The sequence below is a fragment of the Electrona antarctica genome, assembly GCF_951216825.1.
Source record: "Electrona antarctica genome assembly, chromosome: 15".
Taxonomy (NCBI): domain Eukaryota; kingdom Metazoa; phylum Chordata; class Actinopteri; order Myctophiformes; family Myctophidae; genus Electrona; species Electrona antarctica.
Window position 1 is genome coordinate 47975189 of NC_136796.1, and position 18292 is coordinate 47993480.

At 43.8% G+C, this 18292-nt stretch overlaps 1 protein-coding gene across 4 annotated transcripts; it reads left to right on the forward strand.

Moving 5' to 3' along the window:
• Positions 1 to 6750: 6750 nt before the first annotated feature.
• On the forward strand, positions 6751 to 18292 carry vps28 (VPS28 subunit of ESCRT-I). 4 transcript variants are annotated; one of them, XM_079522290.1, is made up of 10 exons: positions 6751 to 7056; positions 8780 to 8871; positions 9361 to 9389; positions 10976 to 11013; positions 11283 to 11372; positions 12221 to 12326; positions 12872 to 12973; positions 13853 to 13906; positions 15308 to 15399; positions 16118 to 18292. In XM_079522290.1, the coding sequence occupies exons 2-10, from the start codon at positions 8832 to 8834 to the stop codon at positions 16236 to 16238; spliced, it is 672 nt and encodes a 223-aa protein (XP_079378416.1). In that variant the 5' UTR covers positions 6751 to 7056; positions 8780 to 8831; the 3' UTR covers positions 16239 to 18292. The 4 variants fall into 4 exon arrangements, with proteins under 4 accessions (XP_079378416.1, XP_079378417.1, XP_079378418.1 ...); XM_079522291.1 differs by having other exon boundaries at positions 8783 to 8871; XM_079522292.1 differs by having other exon boundaries at positions 6751 to 7052.

The following is an 18292-nucleotide window of genomic DNA, read 5'->3' on the forward strand; positions in this document are numbered from 1 at the left end:
GTTGTTATACCTTTCAATGTGGGTTAGAATCTGTGTTCATTTTAGATGTTTGAACATGAATCTTACATTATAATCTTAAAGGCTTTCATCTGTCCTACAGTAGGCTGCTAATGTTGTTAATGTAATAGCAAATGTGACCCACCGTGAATGGGAGCCTAGCTGTCATTGGATTATTCATTTTTGAGGGGTGCTATAGCCCCTCCTATATTCAGGTTTAATGTTTGTTTTTCCTTAGAAAAAACATTAAAAAGGCCATTGACGATGGACAGTTTGTTTTGTCACTAACAAACATTAAATGATTTTTGTTATGAAAGCAGGGAATCATAGCTTCAAATTGACATATTGTTTGTTCAGTTATGCGGCTTATAGAGTAATGTCTTGCAGAAAACAGCGAGTTGAGAAAACAGGCTTGAAAGGTTCACTTCTGTGGACTAACATTACACCTAGCTACATGTTTAAGCATTTATTTCATATTTACATGGCTATGATTCACATTGGCCTTGGTTCTTCCGTATTCCGAATACACTTCATTCAACTGTATTCAATGCATTCACATTGCAGCGATCCGTATCCGAGTACACTTCAATCAACTGTATTCAATGCTTTCACATTGCAGCGATCCGTATCCGAGTACACTTCAATCGGTCCGACTCCTGAGACTACCTCCATGCAGTCCCGGGAACGTTTGGGTGATCAGCTCCGGCATTCACAATAACCACAACATCTGCCAAGTGGTCCCCAGTGGTCCACACTACCACAACGACGCGTTGTGAGCTTGTAGATCTGCTATTTTCAGCATGCAACCTAGCATAAAACTGGATCTCTTGTCCACTAGTCCCTCCCTAACAATTTAATCTAGTTTTTATTTGTTGACGAAATTGTCAATATATTCAGTCTTAAGTTTTAGTCATCATAGATTCGTTTTTATCTTGTTTTTATTTTGTTTTAGTCAGTGAAAAAAGGTAGTCGGCGAACATTTTTCGTCTTAGTTTTAGTCGACGAAAACACTGTTCCCAAGTGATTCAACGCATGGAATTCAATGGACCAAACCACACCAAAGGGTCACCATGCAACTTCTCGCAACCGTTTTGAGCCAAGGATTTGCATGGCTGCACCCTTTGGTGTGGTGTGGGCTTAAAAGAGCCGTTGACACTGATAACCATAATAACTGCAGCCAGCCAGTGGTGTTGTTGAGCAGCCTGCACCGCTCAGTTCACACAGGTGTGATTTTCTTACTTTTGAAAACAGGTGAAACGTGACATTCTGCATAACGAGTTACATTTTGGTTAACAAGATGTGCACACCAAGAGTCAGGGACGTGCACACATAGAGGGGGCTTCAGCCCCTGCCCTTTTTACCCGTCTGTAAAACAACTGCCCTCTCCAGACCACGAATGCAGCGTTTACTACATGGAGAAAGAAATGCAAATGCTACTCCTTTCCATGCCATGCCATGCCGGAAGGCAGCATTCAGGAGAATTGCCTTTTCTCCCCGAAGTCTCCTGAACTCGAACGCAGCATTTTGCGTTGGAATAATTTGTTTCGAAATCCAGGTCGTTACACCACATCTCCAGTAGATAAAGACTGCTGGGTTGCGCCCCGAAAATAGCTGATCTACAAGCTCTCAACGCGTCGCAGCGCGATGCGTTGTGAGCTTGTAGATCTGCTATTTTCGCTATTTTTGTCTAAAAGTTCCCTCTTACGGGATTTCAGCCCCTGCCCCTCTAACACTCTCTGCACGTCCCTGCCAAGAGTCACGCGGTCACACTTACCTCTACGCCTTCTCTATAGAGCGTCGCAGTCCCGCCCCCTTTCATGACGACGCCAGGCCCAGGAAATAGTTGTTGTCATGTGTCATGATTTGTCACAGCAAGAGTTGGCTTTGTTCGCGGCGTAAGCGTCTTTAAATAAATACTTTCTGAAAAGTCTATGAGGAAAAAAATGAACGGGGATTTCTTTTCCGGGTCTCTCGAGGGGGCGGGACTGAGACGCTCTATTCACTTTCCAAATATGGGCATCATCCATCCACTGCTGTGCCCCAATATGGAGCTTGATGACGTCATATCGATGACGACATCGGAGAAACTGCCGCACCAAATATGGACGTTTACGTCACGGGCAACATCACGTCTACATCACGGCAAAATTGTGTAAAAGGATCGGAAAGCATTTTGTTGCTTCGATAACGCGTCTGGAGCCATACCCTGCCGAAGATACAGTTTGTAAAGAATTCTTCTGAAGTAAAACCCCCTTTGCGACGGACATGGCTGACACAATAGCGGACGAGCCCGACGCCGGCCTCCAGGAGAAGCTGATTGGCTATGTGAAGACCCAGAAGGGCTTTGTCCTCGCCGCCGAGATGGCCCTGAGCCTCGTCGTCCTCGTCTGCCACCTCTCGTCACTGCACTGGCTCCTCTTCGCCGTGCCCGGCGTCCTGGCGGCGACGACCGCCGTCTTCTTCCGCGTCTTCCTCACGGGCCTGGACAAGCAGCAGCAGCACGCCCACGGCGCCCCCCACTGGCCGTCGGCCGACCTGTGCCGCGCCGCCACGGGCAGCGCGCTCTACCTCGTCACGTCCGCCACCGTGGTGTTCCAGGGGGGCGGCGCGGCCAGCGGCGCGTTCGGCCTCATCGCCGGAGTCCTGTTCGCCTACGACGCCGCCAGCACCTACCTGAACCTGAAGAGCGCCGGGCTGCAGCAGAACTACAATTACAACTTGGGCATTTAAGATCGTCGGTGGTTCGTTCTCAAACTTTTTCTCCATGTCAAGGAGGGACCCCTAAATTGACATTTATTAGGCCTGCGGCAGACCCCACTTTGGGAACCATCCATCCATCCATCCATCTTCAACCGCTTATCCGTAGTCGGGTCGTGGGGGCAAGCAGCTCCACCAGAGAGCTCCAGACGTTCCTCTCCAGAGCTACATTAGTGACTTCCTCCTTCCTTCCGTTCCAAGGCCAGTGAGTCGATGTAAAACCCTCCATCTGCGCCTTGGTTTGCCCCGGGGTCTCCTCTCAGTGGGACGTGCATCGAGGACCTCCCTAGGGAGACACTCGAGAGGCATCCTAACCAGATGCCCGAACCACCTAAGCTGGCTCCTTTCCAAGCGAAGAAGCAACGGCTCTACTCCGAGTCTCTCCCGCGTGACTGAGCTTCTCACCCTATCTCTAAGGGAGATGCCAGCCACCCGTCGGAGAAAACTCATTTCGGCCGATTGTATTCGTGACCTTATTCTTTCGGTCATGGGACTTACCCCGGCCGGGGATCGAGCCCCGTCCTCACAGTTTCAGGGCGGACACTCGAACCACAAGGCCACTGAGCTGGTCCCCCGACGCATGCTCTTTATCCGGGACCGAGCGAGCTCAGGATGAATTATAGGTGAACCCTAGTCAACAGCTGACAGGGCAAATGGCCACATACTGAAAACAGAGTGCAAAGAAAACAATACTTAAAGATGACCCCCCCCCACCCCCCCCTAAAACATGATCATCAGGTACTATGATTATACTAGCAGGAAGATTTTTGTTCAAAACAACTGTACAGAAAGTGTTCAAATTATGTTTTTATGTGGCTACACCCACCGGTTCATTAAGTATATGGTTTTCAACTTATACTTATTAGCACCACCCACCTGAACTCTCCCACAGGGGGGGACGGGATGATTTCATGATGTCACTAAAGTGGTGTGTTTTCAATTGGGCCTTTTGACTCAAAAGCTTTCAGCTTTCAGGAAGAAACAAAAAATCAGACCCGTCTGAAGTGAGTGGTACTGTACTGTACTGTACTGTACTGTACTGTACTGTACTGTACTGTACTGTACTGTACTGTACTACTGTGGCTGTGTTTGTGTTAGGCTGTGCAACAGTGACACATTGGTGCATGGTGAGCTACAACGCTATTTTCGTGCTCGGACACAGGGACACGGGGACACAGGGACAGACCCAACCAGACACATAGCTGGTTGCACCACTCAAACAATACACAGAGAAGACATATTTGAATATTATAACCACTCCTATTGGGGTCTATTAGAGTAATGTTAACTCCATAGACACATACAAAACACCTGGGGGTCTATTAGAGTAATGTTAACTTCATAGACACATACAAAACACCTCAGGGTCTATTTGAGTAATGTTAACTCCATAGACACATGCATACAAAACACCTGGGGGTCTATTAGAGCAATGTTAATGCCATAGACACATACAAAACAGAAAGTACAAAAACCATAAGTGCTTCAAAGGAGGAAAAAAAAGCAATTGTGGTCTAGCAACACATTTCAAAATGTTTTAAAAAGTAACATAAGATCTGCAGATAATATAGCATCTATTAAAAAGCTCGACAAGAAGGTAGGCCTACAAGGCAAGATGCAACGACAATGTTGGAAAGGAAAGATGGGCGGTGAGTTTTCAGACTGCAGAGGGGAATGGATCTGTAGTCCTCACTAGGCAAGGGACCCCTATGGTCATGGGCGGTGAGTTTTCAGACTGCAGAGGGGAATGGATCTGTAGTCCTCACTAGGCAAGGGAAGTCTGCATGGAGGTCTCTGGAGACTGGAACTGTTACTTCTGCGACTCCAATTCATTCCAATGTAAATATCATGGATTTTACACATTGAATACTGGTTCCTTTTTGGAACCAGACCTTCCAAATCCGTCAACAAGGCCTGCCATATGCACTGGAAAAATATGTGCGTGACATTTCTTTTTAAAACATTTTTTTTTATCATATAGGAAAACTATTGGTGGAGAGGTTTGTCTAACCCATGTGTTATGCTTAGCTGTGATTGGACCATAGCAGTTTGGGGAGGGGTTTTGCTATAGGTCAAGATTTTTTTGTTTCCTATTTAGTTTTTAATTATTATTTAAAAAAATAAAAAATACATCCCCATGAAAACATTTCTCATGAATTCCAAACGAATTCAAATAGGCTATATATATATTTTTTTTTGCAGTATTTTCCTGAAGAAATAAAATAACGTTTTTCAGAAGTAGTGAAAATAGCCCATCTACAAGCTCACAACGCGGTGCGAAGCGACGTGCTGCGAGCTTGTAGATCTGATATTTTCACCAGATTGTGTCCCTGGCAAACCCCCAAACTTTTTTGGGGGGAACCCACTGTACGAGAAACACTCCCTGGTGTGCTGCATTTGATGTTGGTTTCAACTAGCCTGGGCACCATTTCATTTGGGTATATGATCCTGTCGGGAGCGGATGATAGTCGACAGGCAGGAACAACAGGTGGCAACTTCCTTTTCCCTCAAACCGATTTTGCTCAATAAAAGCTACAGGCTCCGACAGCTTTTATTGAGAAAATGAAAAGAAAGTTGCCATAGATATATATAAAGTTACCGCCTGTTGTTCCTGCCTGATCGACTACAAAACAATACTACAACATGACGTAACGATATCATCCGCTCCCGACAGGATCATACGGACTTTTGAAACAGAGACCAGGCTTTCCTCCGAGGTGGTGGAAAGCCTGTTGAGGCGAGGTTAGGTTTCAACCATACTGGTTTTAAATACATTAATGACAGACAGTAATATGAAGCATTTAATGTTGGTTTCAACCATACTGGTTTTAAATACAGACAGACAGTAATATGAAGAATTACCATTATTTGGTGTGAAGAGAAGACCACAGGGGGACGGGGTGTTGTTGGTTATTTTACTCTATTGGTCTCAGGCCTGCCCTGAATTGACTTAAATTCTACATTGCATATCGTTGCTGTCGCACAGAAACCTTGTATCTCCATACATTCAACTTTGTTCTTTTTTTTCTTTTTTTCTTGCTTTTGTAAATATAATGCCCTACTTTCATAGCAGATCTACAAGCTCACAGTAACAGCGTCACAGTGTGACTGTGAGCTTGGAGATCGGCTATTTCTAAATAGACCAAAAAAAATGTAGGGCTGAGGTGGTGAATTGTATGTTTTGTAACTTGGTGCGTTATCCGTTCAAATCAGCATTCTGTAAGAAACAGACATTTCGGCTATCCAGCCCTTCATCAGTGTCATGTATGTTTTGTCAAATCTACAAAGTAGTAGTAACTAACCACCGTTTTAAAACAATTGTAGTGGAGGAATTGAAAATGGCCCTGGAAAATACTCCAACTACTACAATTCAAAGACTTTTAAGACCTTATAAATACCTGGGTAATTCCTACTATTCGGTGCCATTTCAGCCGTAACTTTTTCAAAACAAAATATATATTATTTTTACAGGATTTATCTTTTAAAATTATTTTCTGAAAGAGGACATGTTCAGCTGTCAGAAAAACATATTTGTCCAGCTTAATGCATTATTCCATTTTTTCCATGTAAATATCAATTGACACTGTAACGGGGGTCGGGGACACACATGCATAAGATAAAAAGGGTCAAACACTGGCCAAATTGTCTAAGAAAGAGTTCACAATTGGCCATGTAGGCCTATATGTGTAACTGAGTTAAGTAACACGTAATCCCTGACCTCTTGTCAGTTCAATTATGATAATTTTGGGGGGTCCCCAGTTCAAGCATGATTATTTTGGGCGGTCCCCACTCCCCAGTAGTTCAAATATGATTGGGGGGTCCCCAGCTGTTCATTATTTTTGGGAGGCCCCCAGTAGTTATTTTGGGAGGTTGTGGCCTGAAAAAGTTGAGAACCACTGCTTTAAAAAAAACTTTCACTTTTCGGAGCTCCTCTGTATTGTTGTGCTTTTTAAAACATTTGCTGTCTGTGGTCACATAATTCCATAGGGTCACAAATGTCGACGTGACGTCCTGATTGTGGTGGCTCCCTCGCCGCCGGGATTTCATCACGTTTATAGTGTGGAAAAGAAAAAGAAAGAAAATCTCCAGAAGTGAAAATTAATATAAATTACACGCAGACAGTATTTCACTCTTCGAGATAGTGTTACATTCGTCGTAAAAATAAATAAAAATAACATTATTGTTATTTATTTTTTAATCGGGCACGTTGTGGACAACTACTACCCTGCTGGCTGCTGACGTCAACCGGGGTCCTTGCGTGAAGCAGGGTGTGTTTACATTGTTCACTTCTCTAAACTGTGGGTGAGTTGAGTGAATTAATGTCTGCCTGTGTGATTTAGACTCGCATAAACCTATTCATAATATGTTCACATGTAACGTAGCGTTCATGTGTGTGGTGATGACACGTCATACTGCATGTAACATGTATTGTTTGTGTGTTGTTGCTCATACTAGCGAATCAATTCCACAGGAAATGCTAGCGAGCTAGCAATGCTAAAGTAGCTGGTTTAACTAGCCATGGTTCACATGATTATTTGTCATGTTTAACAGGACTTAGCGCGTGTGTGTGTGTGTGTGTGTGTGTGTGTGTGTGTGTGTGTGTGTGTGTGTGTGTGTGTGTGTGTGTGTGTGTGTGTGTGTGTGTGTGTGTGTGTGTGTGTGTGTGTGTGTGTGTGTGTGTGTGTGTGTGTGTGTGACTGACTAACGATGTGAATCCCGATGTTCCTCCACAACAATAATTGAGAAGACGATTCTCTCTCTCTCATTACTACGTTCAAAATGTGTGATGATGAATTGAACAAGGTGTACCTAGCCCAAACATTTAGACTCTCGTAGAGGTTACGAGAGATTCGTCAGAATCGAAAAAAAATGTTTGGGCTAAGGTGGACCCTCTTGTAAACAAGTGTTTATGGTGGCGTCCACTCACAGTTAACAGTTTTTGTATTGAGTTGTGCTTGAGTCTCTCACTTAGCAAAATGAGTAACTAAAATTAATTGGACAGCCTTGCTCAAATCTAGACATGAGATCGCATAAGTGTCTGAATCTTTTTCAGATTAATTGTGCAGTACTTTATTTGTATCCAGTCGCAAGCGACTCTTAGATGTCTAATATCTGGAATTGCAACAAAAACAAAAGGCCTTTGAAGTCAAAGTTAAGTTAAACAACGTTTAATCTTGACTTATCCTCTTTCTATCTGCAAATGTTTAGTTTCATAAAAATCCACCGTAGAGTAGACATGTTATGAGCTACTTTCTGTCAAGAAAGTCTGTGCAGCAGGTGATCATTTTGTCTAAGTGTAAGTTGGAGTTTGGAACTATATATATTAAAATATAAAAAATAGAGATGCTCTGATCGATCGGCCACCAATCGGTGATCGGCCGATATTCACTCCAAATGATGATCCAAACGGTGATCTGCAATTTACCCCATCTGGAGAAACCAATCTTTTATACCATTTAAGTGGTATAAATGTCAATCGGATGTATTGTATAATATAATTTTGCATCATTGTGAGTGACAGGCCTAAACATTCTCCCCTTCCTCCCCACACACACAGGAACGGTTTTGACATATAATAATTTAATTTTGTAAGTTTGTAAGTATTCACATATTACGCACAAGATAATCTTGATCATTATCAGGCGATCATGAGAAAAAAAATCGGTCCGAATAAACCTGATGGGAGGATAGGATAAAGTTGCTTGCGGCTAGCTCCTGTGTAGACTGAGCTCGTCAACTTCATTTTGTGACTATGTATGTTGTGTCTCTTTTTGTCTCAGGCTGCACCTGATTCACGATATCGGCAATAATCTATGTATTTCATATACAACACATTGCAATAGCTGTAACTAAAATAGGCAAAAATCAGGACTTAATGCATGTATTTATTCCACATACTTACAAGATTTCCCCTCACTAAAATCGCCTGTGCAATTTAAATGAACAAATAACAATTGCCTCTTTTGTCTCGATACTTTATGAGTTAAACTGTTGTCTCTCTCTCTCTCTCTCTCATTACTTCTAGTAGTTAAACCTGAATATTCTTCACATCAAACCGTGATACAGCGCCGGCCGCCATGTTCCATGGAATACCAGTGACCGGAGGCATAGGAGGAGGTAGATACTTGAATAACAATTCATGGATCCAATGCTTAAATATCACTGCATGTCATGTGAATTCAATACTTAACCCATATAGACCTGAGACTGATAAAAAAAAGGCTTCTACATCCTAAAGGCTTTCTGAAAAACCTATGTTTCTATGTCAGTGGTGCTCAACCTTTTTCATGTCAAGGACCCCCATAATTATCTGTATTTGGCCACAGACCACCCATCTGAAAATATGTTGTTCCAGGGACCCCCCCAGAAGCAAAGATTTGAGTTAAAAACGTTCACTCTGACAGAGATTCAAAGATTTTTCTAAAAAATAGCAGATCTACAAGCTCGTAGCGCGGCACTTGGTGCCACGCTATGAGCTTGTAGATCTGCTATTTTTCAATAGCTAAAGTATAACATAATGCTTAAAACACCAAAATGGGTTCCCGTCCTTAAATATCACTGCATATTCATAAAACATGCTGAGGTAAATTAATGTTTTTCCCACAGCCCCGGCCAACAAGCCAGAGTTGTATGAGGTACGTGCTGTTCTCATGTTTTTGTTACTTATTATTGTTTAATTGTCTCCACCAGGCCGAAGGCATGGGGAGAGAGTATGTTTTGCACTCCGTCCGTGTGTGTGTGTGTGTGTGTGTGTGTGTCCGTCCGTCCGTCCGTCCGTCCTTCCGTCCGTCCGTTACCAGCTAATCTCCGGCACCGTTAACCCGGTCGATGCCAAACTTTGCACACACACTCCCTGGATGCCAACGATGAACCTCTGCCCCGCATTTTCCAGAACGGCCTGTTATAGCGCCACCATGAGGCAGCTTTTCACATTTTTTACCTAAAACTGCACCGATCTGCGTGAAACGTTGCATGCACACTCCCTAGAGGCCAAGGACAAACCTTTGACCTGCATTTTCCGCATCTGCCTTTTATAGCGCCACCAGGAGGCCGACTTTTGTAAAACACATTTTTTGATATTACTCCTCCAGATTCTGTCCAAAAATCTCGCAAATCGTTACACAGTATCTCTATGGTCATGTGCTCAAGTCGGATCTGTCCGATATTTCATATTCCATCCTAATTGGCTATAATTGGCTTTCACAGTTTGCAAGATTGCCCCGTTTTGAACAAAAGCCTCAAATCATGAACGCAGCATGCAATTTACGTGAAATCTTTCACACATTTTCTTACTAGGCTGAGGAATATATCCCACCCTTTTCACATTGGTCTGTTATAGCGCCACCAACAGCTTGATTTTTGCTAAACACATTTTTGGAACAAAATGCCTCAAATCATCCAATTGCCATCAAAGGCAAACATGTTTATATTATTATATATATTTTTACCACAAGGTATTAAAATGTAATTTAGATTTGATATTTGGATTTTCTTAGTACGTACGCTGTTTGGAGTTTAGCCTGCTTTCTATGGCATAGGCAGCTCCCGGCAGAATCGGCCGGGAGAATCTAGACGCAGCTGCGCGACATGAGACTAATTAATTAGAGCGACAGAGAGAGAGAGAGGAGTGTGTGTGTGTGTGTGTGTGTACGGGTGTGCGTCAATTTAACAAAGGTGCAGACGATCAGAAATCAGCAGAGAGTGATCGACGTCTGCGCTACTGTATGCCGATTTTTTTTTCTCCCTGGAAATAAAAACGTCTGGGTTTCCGAGGCTATTTGGAGACTGATGCTAGGTTCTTAGTTTACCTGTGATCCTAGTTTACTGAGGCACAACGCTCTCTGTAAACTAGTCACTCCTGAGTTTGGTGATGTGATATGTGTGGTGCAAAATGTAATTCATAACCAGTTGAATAAGTTGAGTTTGGTGATACGTGTGTGTGTGGTGCAAAATATAATTCATAACCAGCTCAAGCAGTAAGTATCTTGAGGACAGGGAAATACATGATTCTCTGTCATGTTAAGCCGCTACTTATCACAACATGTTGCTGCTTAAGTTTCCTTAGATAGATATTCCACTGTTCGGTTCTTAAGCTTACGTAGGATTCATGATGATGACTATTTTCATGTTTTGATGTATTGCCATGTTTTTTGTTCTCGCTTACTGTAAATCGCTCTGGATTAAGAGCGTCTGCTAAATGCCTAAATTGTTGTCACTTCAGGAGGTGAAATTGTACAAGAACGCAAGAGAACGAGAAAAGTAAGTGTCTGCCTGTAATGGCCATGCTAATAATGACCATGCTAATATGTCTTATTATATAATATGAATGCTTTCAGAAGCCAGCAGTGACTCAAGGTGTGTGTGTGTGTGTGTGTGTGTGTGTGTGTGTGTGTGTGTGTGTGTGTGTGTGTGTGTGTGTGTGTGTGTGTGTGTGTGTGTGTGTGTGTGTGTGTGTGTGTGTGTGTGTGTGTGTGTGTGTGTGTGTGTGTGTGTGTGTGTGTGTGTGTGTGTGTGTGTGTGTGTTTAAGGTATGACAACATGGCTGAGCTGTTCGCTGTGGTCAAAACCATGCAAGCACTGGAGAAGGCTTACATCAAGGACTGTGTCACGCCCACTGAGTGAGTTCCGTGTGTGTGTGTGTGTGTGTGTGTGTGTGTGTTTGCGCGCGCGCGTGACAGAGGTGGTACCGTATGTATTGCATGTACACCCAAACTTGATTTTATTTTATTGAACCTTTATTTATTTAACCAGGGAAGACTTGACAGCATGCTCTCTTTTGCAAGGACACCCTGACTACAACATGATCACAAAACAAATAAATAAAACACTATTTTAAATAAAGGGCAATATAGTGAACAATATCATCATACTATAATCATCGTCATCATCATCATCATCATCATACTATAATTCTGACAATACTATAATTCTGACAATGTCTGTCTGAATGTCTGTCTGTCTGAATGTGTGTCAGAAACACCGCCGTATCTCCTCACAGCCTGCACCAATCGCTCCCACTTTTCACACAGGCATTGACCATAATAATATGGAGGTCTTAACGAAGCCCTTTTTTCCAATTTAACAAATTATAAATGAATAATGAATGTATTAGTGAATTAAAAATGCGAAAACGCACCCAGGGCAAAGTACCCCCTGCGGCCACAAGCGGGGGGGGGGGGGGGGGGGGGGGGGGGTGTGGCAATATCTCACAACGGGTAAGGGCTAGTTTAAAAAAATCATACTTCTCGTGTGAAGTGACGGGTGCCTTTGATTAGTTGATATCTGCGGATTGAGGACCCCCACCCCAATTTAGATACGGTACACTACACAGTCTAGTGCTGCACGATTCTTGCTCAAAATATAAAATAAAGATGTTCCTCCACGAGAATTTGAGATCACGATTCTCACATGATTCTTTTTAAAGGTACAAGGCAGTATATTAATAATAATGTGTTGTCTGTTAAAGGTACACGGCGGCGTGCTCCAGACTGCTGGTCCAGTACAAGGCGGCGTTCAAACAGGTCCAGGGCTCCGACGTCGGCTCCATCGACGACTTCTGCAGGAAGTACAGGGTAGGGCATTCACTTCTAGTCATTTTTACTAGTCGACTAGTTGCCTAGTTTACTAGTCGACTAGTTGTTTAGCTACCTATTGTGTAAAACAAAAACCAAAAAACTTTTTTTTTTTGGGAAATAAATATTTGTACATTTAAAAACGGTGTACATTGATGACTATAACTATAATCTACCTGATCTTGAGGCCTACAAAAAAAAACGATACCGATTTTTCCCCGATCCGATATAGAACATGTTTATGCCACATCACAACAGTACAATATCCCAAATCACAGACAATATCCAGTCTAATATCATGATAAGGATGTAATATTGATACTAGGGATGTCCCGATCACGTCATTTTCAAATGATCGAATCGGGAGCAAAAGAAACGTGGTCGGACCCGATTTCCGATCACCCGATCCGATCGGGACAACCCCAGTTATCACCTAAAAACTGGTGGTCTTATGTAAAGTTGATGCTGCGCGATGCTCAATAATATCACTGTCTGTCTCCCATGGAGACGAATAATAATAATATCTCTCACTGTCTGTCTCCCAGCTGGACTGCCCACTAGCCATGGAGAGGATTAAGGAGGATCGACCAATAACCATCAAGGACGACAAGGGCAACCTGAACCGCTGCATCGCGGACATCGTGTCGGTACGTGTGTCCTGAGTCACTGTAGTCACAAAGTCCCGTTGCGTTCTCATTTTTTATTGACCCTTTACACGAGAACGCACACTTTATGAAAACGCTATAATGTCGCTAGGTGGCGGTAACGGGCTGCCAAATAGACCAGTCACCCACGTTATGTACAAGAAGAAGAGCCAGCTCCCCCTTCACGCAACCCTGTCAGGGTTTTGCTTCCAGAACACAACGTGGTTGTGGCCGTCGCTCGCTGCCTGCTTTCTATAACGCATCGAGGTGACAGACAGGCTGACAGACAGCCCAGAGCATGCAGGCAGAGCGCGCCACGGGATGGTTATATATTTTATAATACATTAGGCTACATAAACGCTGCTGCCGCCTTATCGCAAGGCATTTTATTTACATCATGGTTTTACATTCACCATCGCTGATGAGCAGCGCTTTGTAGGCGAGGAGGGAGGCTTGTTCAGGAACTCCATTATATCATATATGGCTCTGCATCAATGTAATAAATATGCGCTGTGTGTGTGTGTGTGTGTGTGTGTGTGTGTGTGTGTGTGTGTGTGTGTGTGTGTGTGTGTGTGTGTGTGTGTGTGTGTGTGTGTGTGTGTGTGTGTGTGTGTGTGTGTGTGTGTGTGTGTGTGTGTGTGTGTGTGTGTGTGTGTGTGTGTGTGTGTGTGTGTGTGTGTCTCTCTCTCTCTCCTCTCTCCTCTCTCCTCTCTCCTCTCTCCTCTCTCCTCTCTTCTCTCTCTCTCTCTCTCTCTCTCTCAATGTTCAATTCCAAAATGCTTTATTGGCATGATAATAGGTTTTACATTGCCAAAGCATACATATATAACATAAAGTGACAACGTTACGTATACAGAGAACATGAATCTCTCTCCCCTGCAGCTCTTCATCACTGTGATGGACAAGCTCAGACTAGAGATCCGGGCCATGGATGAGGTAGGTACCCATATCCTAGGACGGGTGGGCAACTTTGACCATGTAGAGGGCCACTATAGTTCCACACTCACTCCAGAGGGCCACTATAGTTCCACACTCACTCCAGAGGGCCACTATAGTTCCACACTCACTCCAGAGGGCCACTATAGTTCCACACTCACTCCAGAGGGCCACTATAGTTCCACACTCACTCCAGAGGGCCACTATAGTTCCACACTCACTCCAGAGGGCCACTATAGTTCCACACTCACTCCAGAGGGCCACTATAGTTCCACACTCACTCCAGAGGGCCACTGTAGTTCCACACTCACTCCAGAGGGCCACTATAGTTCCACACTCACTCCAGAGGGCCACTATAGTTCCACACTCACTCCAGATGAGCCACATTGCATATTACTGTTGTAGCAACAAAAACAAATAGCTGATCTACAAGCTTGTAGATCAGCTATTTTTGCTATAGCCTATTTGAATTGAAATCTTGATTTTTATTTTCAAATGCCTTTAATTTGAGTTATGTTAACTTTATGAACTAAATACAAATACATTGGACATAAAAAAGTCTAACATTGTAATACTAGTCATGAAGCTACCAAAAAGCCTATCTCACAAAATTTCCCCGCCCCCCTTAATACGCCCCCTTTCGGGGTTAGTGGTGATAGCGTGACGTCACTCCATAGACGCTACATGTTAACAGAGGTAATTTAAGAAGTCTACAACTTTTGTTTTCTCAAGGTAAGGTTTGTTCTATCTGTTCGAGCTGATTTACCATCTTGTTTGCTTCATAATAATATTGGTCTGTCACATTTTTACATTAGAAAATGTACTTAGATTCTCCAGAGAAAAAAACGTGTAAATGCTAATGTTAATGACACCACTATTTACCGGAAGTGGGCGTGGAAAGCGGGCTGTGAGATAGGCCTATTTAGGCTGAAGTCATTAAAGCGGGTCATGTTTGGAATTGTAACAGCTGAAACCAATAATATATCGGTATTCTGATATTAACCTGCGGGCCGCATTAAGTGAAGGTGGGGGCCCGCATGTGGCCCCCGGGCCGCCAGTTGCCCATGTATGCCCTAGGACTATAGGGGTTGGTAAATTGACAGCAAAAGGGCCTTTCTGTGTGGAGTTTGCATGTTCTCCACGTGTGTCCTAGCGCAGTGGTTCCAACTCCCCCCTGTCAGGTGATAAGAAGCGGCCGGCTCACTCCTCATGCATGGAAGGAAGCATGAGCTCAGTTCAGGGCTCTCCCCAGGTTGGGGAGATTAGTTAGGCGATTAGCACCGGGTGAAAAAATGGGTTACAAAATCGTGGCCCTGCAGGTGTGGTATTAGCTGTATAAACGGTTTAGTTCACCTCTTTGTGTGTCTGTCTGTCCGTCCGTCCATCCATCCCTCCCTCCAGATCCAACCAGACCTCAGGGAGCTGATGGAGACCATGAACAGGATGAGCAACATGCCTCCAGACTCTGAGGCCAAGGACAAGGTCAGCCTCTGGTGAGTCAAGGTCATAACGAACTGTTTAAAACATGAGGCCATTAAAACTGAGGAAAAATATTCGTTGAGTACCTTTTTTTCACGGACGAAAACTAAATGGAAACTAAATGAAAAGTAAGCTAGTATGATGACTAAGACTATATGTACTGTCGATTTTGTCAACAAATAAAAAGTAGACTAAAATGTTAGGACGGGACTAGTGGACAAAAGATCCAGTACAAGTAAAAGACACAAGTCCATTTTACACTTGGTTGCGCGCTGAAAATAGCAGATCTACAAGCTGACAACGCGTTGCAGCGCGACACGTTGTGAGCTTGTAGAACAGCTATTTTGTTTCTAAGTGTAGAATCAGCCATTACGACGGCATCAAGGGCCCGCCAAAACACATATTAGTCGACTAAATCACCTGTAGATTTAGTCGACTAAAACCTTATGATATTTAGTCGACTAAAACACTAAAACATTCCAGGTGACTAAAATGTGACTAAAACGAAATGAAAACGTTTCAAGAGACTACGACTAAAATAGGAATTTGCTTGCCAAACGCAACACTGGGCCAAAGACGAGCCTCTGGTGAGTCAACAAAGTCAACTATTTCAGTCCTTCATCATCCCCCGCCGGTCCTTTGTCCTGCAGGCTTGACCTCTAACCTCTGGCTGTCCTCTCTCCTGATAGGTGGAACCTCTAACCTCTCTGGCTGTCCTCTCTCTCCTGATAGGTTGACCACTCTCAGCAGCATGTCGGCCTCAGACGAGCTGGACGACTCCCAAGTGAGACAGATGCTGTTCGACCTGGAGTCTGCTTACAACGCCTTCAACCGCTTCCTGCACTCCTCCTAGACCTGGTCCTACCCCCCCCCCCCCCCCCCCCCCCCACTCCTCTTAAAAGGAAACCACACCCTTTTTGCCAAAACATATATGTTAATGACGTTTAGAAGATTTAGAACACTTTCATGGGGGTCTTTGTGTGTAATATGTGGTTTTAGATATTTTAGATTTTCGCAGTGAACCCAGTGTCTCTGATGTCATGGACACTGGGCTCACTTCCTGGACTACATGTTGTCTCGGTAAGACAGCCCTCCCCCCTATCCACAAGGAGGAGCAGTGCACCAAAGCATTATGGGAATTGTAGTCCAGGAAGGAAGTGAGCCCAGTGTCCATGACACCAAAGACAATGGGCTCACTGATGAAATCTAAAATATCTAAAACCACATATTACACACATAAAGACCCCCCAGGAAAGTGTTCTAAACGTCTTCTAAATGTCATTAACATGTAGTTTTTTGCAAAAAGGGTGAAGTGTCCCTTCAACCTGGTCCTACCCCCCCCCCCCCCCCCCCTCTCCTTCCATGCACCTGTCCATGTGACTCTTTGCCTTGTGACATCATCATTGGACGTCCTGTGCAGACCTCAGCGTTCCTGTCAAACGCAGACGCAAGTCTACAAATGGAACACTTCCACTTGTACCGCCGTCTGCGTTTTAAAACGGAACACTCAGGACTTCACGGCGTGTTTCAGAAATGGGGAACACCGTACTTTTGTTTTGTTTATGTGTCGTCTCGGTGTGTGTGTGGCGCGGTCGGGAATATCGGTAGGATTTACGTCGGGCTGACGTTAACGCCCATCTGAAGTCGGAACAACATTTATTATAGTTTTTCACGTGAGTAATCGTCGTTATTATTATTAACAGAAGCTATAGAGGGGATCAATCTTTTGACGCGGTGGTTTTAAGGATAGCCAGGGCCTTTTTTTTAACGAACGCTCGCTCGCACTGAGGCGTCTGCGAGGTTACCGGTATAACGTTTTCTAATTTAGTTTCTATACTTGGTTTTTGTGTACATTGTTGTGCGTCTCGCACTGTTTAGGGATTATTCTTTACTCGGATTCTTCTTTTAGATGTGAGGAACATGGAAGCGAGGTGTTTTCAGTCCTCGCTAGTTGGTTCAGCCTGGTTTCCTGGTTTCGATTCCGCCGTGCGACGCTATCGCTCGCCTAAAACAGCCGACCCACGAGCTTGCCACGTGCGTCGTGAAGCTCCGGCTATTTTCGCTGAGCGACGTAGCATAATTCGCAATCATTTATACTCTGTAGTACGACGGCGCTGCTCGCCAACAAACTGAGCTTCAAGCTAAGACCCGAGGCCCATTCTAAACATGTCTTCTCAATCCTCCCTTCCTTGTAAACGGTTTTCTGTTGTCAGAAAACTGTTAGGATTTAGAAGACATAGAAGCGTGTGTTTCTATGTCACTTTTTCATGTCAAAGACCCCTGAACAATTACTATGTATTTGGGGCCACCGACCCCGCATCTCTAAATATTTCTGTTGCAGGGACCCCCAGGGACCCCCTCCCACCCTGAAGCAAAGATTTAACGACTTTAAAAAAAGTTACTGTTACTGTTACAGTATATATATATATATATTCATTCATTCAAAGATTTGCACACATTTTCATGCAGATCTACAAGGTCATACTGGGGCACAAAGTGATGAGCTATGAGCTTGTAGATCTGCTATTTTTTATTTTGAATAACCTATACCAATGGCTAAAATCTGAAAATGACATAAACCTTTGGGTGTCTTCATTGTCCTCGAATGGTGTTTGTTTTCTATGAACAACTCAATGCACAGGGCCTCTGTTGTTGTTGTTCTTCTGAAAGATGGGAGACGAATGCACAGGGCCTCTGTTGTTGTTGTTCTTCTGAAAGATGGGAGACGGTGTGCTCGTTGGCGAGGGGAAGCGGTCGTACCATGGAGCATCGAGTTAGGGTTTAGGACGGAGAACACCATATTTATTATTTAGAACGTATCACTGTAAATAATTCAACTTTTAATTGAAAAAGAAAGCATGTAAAACCTTTTTAGCAATAAAATAATTCAAAATAAGGTCTGCTAAA